The following is an 8,323-nucleotide window of genomic DNA, read 5'->3' on the forward strand; positions in this document are numbered from 1 at the left end:
TCAAGGTCAACGGGAAGTACCCTATAGGTTTTCTTGACCGACAGACAGATTGTGATCCTGTCCTGACCTATAAGGGTTCCTCTTTTCCTTTTGAGGTACGGAACCCTAAAAAAGAGGTATTTTTATCGTCTTAATCAATCATTATCATCATCAACCCATCGCTGAATCACTACTGAGCACGAGTCCCCTCTCAGAGAAGAGTTGGGCCATAGTCCACCACACCAGCCAAGTGAGGATTGGCAGATTTACACACCTTTGAGAACATTATGGAGAACTCTCAGGCATGCAGGTTTCCTCACGATATTTCCTACACCGATAATTGCTTACGTACAATATAACTCCTTTAAGTGTATTTTTATGTGTTTTTAAGTGTATCCTGTATTCTTAAAATTGTTTTAAATTAAATTAATTAAACTCCGAAGTTAGTCAATAAAAAATCTCTTTACCTCTCGATTGAGTCAACATGTCGCAAATCTTTTTTAGTTCGTCTAATTTCGCCTCCATGTCCCGGATAATTTTAAGATTCGATTCAAATTGATCCTCCATTTTTACTTTTACTTTTAAAATTAATATTTTTCAACCACGATCCGTAACGTTTTGTCAATATGACAGATAAGTTCCCGCGTTTTTTTCGCATTGCGCGCTTATTTTATTTTTTTAATCAACTAAGACAAAGAGCAACAACCATACAGCCCGGCCAATCGAGCAAAAATGTAATGCGTAAAAAATTGATTCTTACGCGCCATTATAACTTTGTGTCAAATTTCATGTCAAAAGTACGAGTCCTTATTTTAAAGGTGAATCGTACTTTTGACATGACAGTTGATCCATAGAGTTAAAATGGCGCATGAGAAGTCATTTTGAAAAAACTTATTAAAGTGAATAATTTTAAAAATCCTGATTTTTATTTATTTTTACCATGAACGTCACGTCACGCTGCTGTACGGAAGGTGAATAATGACTTCACAATCCATAAACGACAAAAAAAAACCAATTTTTTATCATAAAAATAAGAGTAGGTAGGTACCTACCTAATTTCTACGGGAAAATATTTTTAATGTCAAAATAGTATTTAAAAATAATTGTCGTTTACGGCTTTATAACATCATAATCGCCTTCCGTACAGCGTGACGTTAATAAGTAATTAATTATTTTAAGACGTTAATAATAAAATAATGAAAGTTCTATTTTTTTTAATATTCTCTTTAAAAATGATTTCTATATCCCATAAACTACCACTAATACAAAAAATCACATCATTTTATGACTACAGTTCAAGACCCTATTGTTTTTGGTAGGTTAACTTAGTTACCTACCTATTAATTAGGTAGGTAGGTAACTAGTACATACTTGCTACACTTAATATAGATAAATCTTATGAAGCTATGTGTCATGAGCAGTAATTTTTAAATCATCAAAATGCGCATAACTCAATTAAAAATCGTCCAATAAATCAGTTAGGCAGAACAATGATGCCAATCAGTGCGTCGTAACTAAAACTGTTTTTGGATTGGTTTTGGTATGCGGCGTCACTGAGTGAATGTCATTGGATTTATAAATACAATCAGCTCCAGAAATAGGTGGCTACAGGTTTTCCAGGCGTACCGACTAAAATAAAATAGCCTGGATTCGGTTAACAATAATATTGTCTTATTGTCTGCCGCGCGTTCGAGTTTAGTGCGACTCTTTATTAAATTTTCGCTATAGAAAGTTATTTTTTTAAAAATAAAATTTCAAACATGGAAGAGGATGATGCCCAACAGTTTTCTTTGCGCTGGCATAACCACCAGGTAGGTGAGTAATTTTTTTCCAAACACATTTTAAGCATTTCATTATACAGATTTTATGTGCAAACTTTTTTATATAACCTATGACGATGTATATGACCTTCTTTTTTATCTAAAGAAAGTTGTCGTTATTTGTCTGTGTTTTAAGGTTTTTAAATGTGTCACTAAAACTTTGGTTCTTTTTTTAAATTTGTACTATCTTGCTACTGAATTAAAAAAATATTTTTTGGTGATTTTTATTTGACGCTTGTTTTTATTTTACTGATTATTATTTATGAATGTTAATAATTAAAATGATTTCTTAATAATTGCAGATACACTGAGGACCGTGTTATCTGAAGCTACACTGTTTATTATCTTTGGACACACCTATACAAATGGTACTAGCGATAGAAGCGCCATCTTTTTTATGATTTTACGCTTTCGTAGAACCTTAGTTTAAAATTTTACGCTTTGGCTGAATTTTGTTCATCTAAAATTATTGATACTTCCGAACACTGACATTTACACAATCATTCAGGCATTTCTTTTTAAATCTAATTTAGCTTTAAATGGGTACTAGAACCATTTAGGTTTAGCTTAATTTGAATACTGACTTTATTTAAAAATAGGCAAGTAGCTCAATACCTACTAACTTCAAAGCTTTTGCCCGCAAATACGTTTGCTGACATGACACTCCGGATAAGTATAGCACCCGTACGTAGTCAAAATTCCACGGATACGTACGAAGCGATTAGCCTCCTCATTTCTAATCCGAACCGCTAAGATCTGGAACACCCTCCCAGCATCAGTTTTCCCTATGGGTCCCTTCAAGTCGAGAGTGGATAGGCATCTTCTAGGCAAGCGCGCTTCATCTTAGGCTGCATCATCACTTGCCACCAGGTCTGATTGACGCCAAGCGCTAGTCTATAAATTTAAAAAAAGGCAAGAGGTTTCATACAAAGGTTGCAACTTCAAGTCCTGCTAGGTATATTTTTCCACTTTTCACACACCATTGTATACATAACTACACCATTGTATACATACACACACCATTGTATACATAACTACCATTGTATACATACACACACCATTGTATACATAATTACATAACTATCTACATACCTATACTAAATATCAGCGCTGTAGGAGGCACCTACCTAATTATTTTCACTTAACACAGTTACTAAAAACATAATATACCTAGTACCTACACAACCCATATTACATAATCGATTAAAAAAATACAAGTATTGAGACTTGAGAGCATAAACAAAAAGTTGTTTTAACTCAACAGACAAGTGTGATCGGCGCTCTAGGGCGGATGCTAACGACGGGGGCCCTGAGTGATGTGACGCTGAGCGCGAGTGGGGCCTCGCTGCGTGCTCATCGACTCGTGTTGGCAGCTTGCAGTCAATACTTTGCTCAATTGTTTAAGGTAATACCTACGCTTAAAATCAAGTGATCCGTTTCTACTAGAGTAAGAGATAGCGACGGGGACCGAGTGACGTCATACTGAGCATGAATAAGGCCTCGCTGCGTGCTTTAATCGACTGTTAGCAACTTGCAGCCAATATTTCGCTTTACTGTGTAAGCTAAGTTTAACAAACAAAATCAAACTTTTTCTTAAAAATTTAACTTTTTCTATATTGAATCTGAGCTCTAATCTTGTCTAACGCACTAGACTCTATTACCAGTTTGGATAGCAGAATCTATTAAGAAGCCGGCAAAAACTAAGCAGAGCAAGATTTTACATCAATTAAGTATACTATTGTAATTAATAGTAGACATGTGTCCGCTATAGCTTAACTTAACTGAAAACCGCTGCCGTGCCTATAGCGTACCGTAGCGTTATTGTCGTAGCTAGCAACGGTTTTCAGTTATCATCTATGACGAACCACCTGACAACGCAACACTGCCAACTGGCAACTGACAATGCATTGTTTGGTTTTTTGGTAACTAGAAACGCAATAATTATGCCTTCTCTTTCTTTCTTTCACTGAAAGCTGAGAAGGAGCGGTTATTGGCTACCGGCTTAGTAACTAAGAACTTGGTAAACCAAAGCCGACCTTATCTCTATTACGCTAAGGCTTAACTGTACAAGTACTTGTCCATTACACTTTGATCTATCATTCTAAATACAGTTAGCCTTAGAGTAATAGAGATAAGGTCCTCTTTGGTTTATCAATCTTCATGAAATGTTTTTGATTAACTGGACTGTGGCAAACTATTCGTGCAGGCGTCCACTATAGTTTGACCTATGTCAATGATCAAATTAAACTTTACTGCTATGAACTTAAGGTTGTGATTACTTCACGATATTCATGAAAGTAAAATTGGTTTTATTTTAGTGAATATGCGCGCGCTAGCTATACAGACGGTATTGATACGGCAGCTAGCTTAGTTACTACTACGGAAACCGCTGCGCGTTGCGCATATTAAATTAGTTGTAACACAACTCTGATACCGATATCCGGCAACGGTTAACAATATCGGTATTGAAACTAAGTAACCGTTGATTAACCGTTGCCGTAAATAGCCAATAACGCCCATCTTTAATTAATAGGATCTTTATCTACATTTATTCTTACTAATATTTACAGGACGTAGACACAGATAACAACACTCTAGTCGTCGTGTTAGGCTGTGAAGTTGCGGAGTTGAGGCTGCTCCTCACATTCATGTACACGGGAGAGGTTACAGCATCAAGACAGTGTCTCCCCGCGTTGCTGCGACTCGCTCATACTCTACAGGTCTCTGGATTGACTGATGCTGATACGGTGAGAGTATTTTGATTTTATACATAAAGATAATTAGTTGAAAATTAAGACTATTTGTATTATTAGCTGACCAGCTTCAGCTTCGGGTGGGATTTCAGAAGATCGTTTCTCAGTGGGGGGGGGGGGGGGGGGGGGTTGTCTCGTTATACAAGGATCCTATTATTCAAAAAGTCTAATTTCTACATCCAGTGGTTTGAGTTGAGTTATGTTGATATTATGTCAATCTGACACATCTGATCGATTATTATCAAACCCAATAATAAGTCGGACGTATGCGGAAGAATCGCGATTCGGATTATCTCAATAAAGCCCCTACCATGATACTGAGAGTCGTGACCACTTTTCACTGAATACAGTGGAAAGAGATCATCCCCCTTAGAATATTATGTTGTTTATGACGCAAATATCGATTAAATTAAATATACACCATTTTCAGAACACAGACTTGCAACAACCATTGCCAGAGCCCAACGAACCAGAAGCACCTATCAACCTAGAGAAATCCAATACACCTACTAATTATCTAAAAAATGAATCACTTGATACAGAAATTAATAAACCAACTAATGAAACACATAGAGAATCAGAATATTTGAATGAAATAATGGGCAGAAATGAAAAAGATAAATTAAGCAAATTGGACCAGATTGTACAGAATTTATATAGTACACATAGAGTTGGGAATTTCGTAAGAGAAATGGTAGCCCCGCCGTTACCAGCACTACCTAGTTTAGGAGGTAAGAATATTCTGCCTGAAATAATAACAATAAGAAAGAAAAAAGAATAACAATATTCGTAAATTATAAGCTAATAGCTATCATTAATTAATTAGACATGATCTTGTGATGATTGTCATTATGACTTATAAACATTTCACTGTTATCCAGAGGATTTTTTACGTATACGTCCCGCAAAATTGCTAATGCGCGTGGCCGCCATTTTAGTGACATCAGACAGAACACTGAAGTTTCGAGCTGATGGTATATTTTTACTTAAATATACGTCAAATGACGTCAAAATGACGTCATTTCGATGGTAATAAGACATGGTTCCAGCGCAATAGCAATTTGCGGGACTTATTTATAAACAGATTGTTTCACCATATTTTGAATTTTGATGACATTATACAGTATCATGTATTTTTTATAGATAAAGGGCTTATTATCATAAAGCTGGCCAATGTGTGTATGTAATCAAATTATTATTTATTTTCAGAACCGCCAGACTACGACAAGCGATGGCGCTCAAACAGCTCAGTGTGTACCATCTGCAACAAGCGGCTCAGTAACCAGTACAACCTACGCGTACACATGGAGACGCACGCCGGCCGCCGCCACGCGTGCCGTGCGTGCAGCCACGTATCGCGCTCGCGGGATGCTCTACGCAAACACGTGGCGTACCGGCACGCTGCCACCCAGCATAGGATGTGACATCACTCGAGAAACACACAAAATTCAAAAAAAAGAAATTTAAAAAAAAATAGTACATGTAAACTTTAAGTGCGGTTTAAGTGAAACTTAACGCATATTTTAACACTTTACCATAACTAGCTTACTCCCGCGACTTCATCCGTGTGGATTATACAAATTTCGAACCCCTATTTTACCCCCTTAGAGGTTGAATTTTCAAAAATCCCGTCTTAGCGGATGTCTACGACATAATAGCTATCTGCATGCCAAATTTCAGCCCGATCCGTCCAGTAGTTTGAGCTGTGCGTTGATAGATCAGTCAGTCAGTCAGTCACCTTTTCGTTTATAATATGTTTATATATCACGTAGGTAGTAAAATATACGAGCTTCTACTCGATATCACCTTGATAATGGATAGCAGATTTGGAAATGGTTTCGGATTTCCCCATACTTTTTAAATATATACTTTTTTTAACTTGTCCAAGTTAAAAAAAACAATATATTATATTATCATGTTCCTTAACTTGTTCTTTTGCTAGATTCATATTATATACGATTATATTAAATATACGGATTTCCCCATACTTTTTTTAATATAAGATTTTTTTAACTTGGACAAGTTAAAAAAAACAATGTATATCATCATGTTCCTTAACTTGTTCTTTTGCTAGATTCATTGTACTTTTTATTATATTTTAATTTAAATAAAATAATGAATAGATAGGTACCCACCAGATTTCTCGGTTCAGTGTTTCACAAAGCGTAAAGTACATACATATGTGATTAAATTATTTTCAAAACAAAAATAGCGTATGATGATAGGCCCTCCGACTCAAGGGGCCCGAAAGAGTAAAGCAGGGGCCCAGGCGGCGGACCTCCGAACGGCTCAATAAAATGTGTTGACATTACTCTTAATAATAATTTGGTAAGTTAGTGTAATGAAATGCGAAATTAGGTACCTACTTACCATAAAATATTGTTTTATTTTTATTTTATTTTTACTATATTTTCACTGGACTGTTCTCTATGTTTGTGCTGTAACCCTCGATGTCTTGAATGTAAAGGCATGTCCATATTCTATAAGTCTATACCTTCGCACTGAGCCCACTGCCAGAGTTCTAGAGTTCTGCGTTCCACGTTCAGTCGTCATCAGCAATACCAGGATCTCTCACACTATAGGCATACATTTGACGCCTGCTATTGTATAGGAGGCCTCCACGTTTTGTTACAAGTTCCCTAAACTGTCGTGTCGTGTCACGTCGTATGTCGTGTCGTGTCGTCCGTTCACTATTATAATTTTATGTTGGCACCATTGCTTTGTTTGCTTAATTCCTTAGAACTTATAGTTTTCCCGCGACTTCGTTCGCGTGGATTTAGGTTATTAAATCCCGGGGAAACTATTTGATTTTCCGAGATAAAAAGTACCCTATGGGCTATGTCACTCTCCAGGTCTTTACCTATACCTACCCATGCAAAAAATCAAGTTGATCCGTTGCTGCGTTGCGACGTGATTGAAGGACAAATCAACAAACAAACACACTTTCGCATTTATAATAAGGGTACTTACTGATTATCACGCGTCAAGTTACAATGAACGAACAATAGGACGCGAAACTCTGTAGTAGAACTCTGACAGTATGATCGATGCCTTAAGTTATTTATAAGAAAGTTTTAACGATATTCTAGTCATACTTTTAAGTTTTCAAAAGACAAAAGCGAATAAAAGACTTACTTATCTACTTAATTTCAATAAATAAAAAACTTTCTTTTTTATTGTTGTCTTTTATTTACCTCCCCTCCCTTATTAGCAGGGCCCTCTTTCCCACTGGGCACTCTAAACCATGATTTTTTAATTATTCTCTTTCAACTCAACTCAAATTATTTATTCAGAATAGGTAACATTTTACACTTCCTGATTGTCATAATTTTTAGGGTTCCGTACCTCAAAAGGAAAAACGGAACCCTTATAGGATCACTTTATTGTCTGTCTGTCTGTCAAGAAACCTACAGGGTAGGTACTTCCCGTTGACCTAGAATCATGAAATTTGGCAGGTAGTTAGATCTTATAGCTGACATTTGGGGAAAAATCTGCAAACCGTGAATTTAGGGTTAGATCACACAAAAATAATTAAATTGTGGTCATGAACTAATAATTCGTTTTTTCAATTTTCTAAGTGAGTGACTATATCAAGTGGGGTATCATATGAAAGGTCTTCACCTGTACATTCTAAAACAGATTTTTATTTATTTTTATGCATCATAGTTTTTGAATTATCGTGCAAAATGTCGAAAAAATACGACTGTAGTACGGAACCCTCATTGCGCGAGCCTGACTCGCACTTGGCCGGTTTTTTATTTGTTTAATTTG

General features: G+C 36.2%; 1 protein-coding gene across 4 annotated transcripts; it reads left to right on the plus strand.

Annotated features, from left to right (window-relative positions):
- Positions 1-1,452: 1,452 nt before the first annotated feature.
- Positions 1,453-7,728, plus strand: LOC117992260 (modifier of mdg4-like). Of its 4 annotated transcripts, none has more exons than XM_034979923.2 (6): positions 1,454-1,794; positions 2,102-2,167; positions 3,064-3,204; positions 4,370-4,546; positions 4,983-5,283; positions 5,762-7,728. In XM_034979923.2, exons 2-6 carry the CDS (start codon positions 2,165-2,167, stop codon positions 5,974-5,976), a joined length of 837 nt encoding a protein of 278 aa, XP_034835814.1. In that variant the 5' UTR covers positions 1,454-1,794; positions 2,102-2,164; the 3' UTR covers positions 5,977-7,728. The 4 variants fall into 4 exon arrangements, with proteins under 4 accessions (XP_034835815.1, XP_034835812.1, XP_034835814.1 ...); XM_034979922.2 differs by having other exon boundaries at positions 1,454-1,790; XM_034979924.2 differs by lacking the exon at positions 2,102-2,167 and having other exon boundaries at positions 1,453-1,794.
- Positions 7,729-8,323: the final 595 nt, after the last annotated feature.

The sequence above is a fragment of the Maniola hyperantus genome, chromosome 21 (genome assembly GCF_902806685.2).
Source record: "Maniola hyperantus chromosome 21, iAphHyp1.2, whole genome shotgun sequence".
Classification (NCBI taxonomy): Eukaryota; Metazoa; Arthropoda; class Insecta; order Lepidoptera; family Nymphalidae; genus Maniola; species Maniola hyperantus.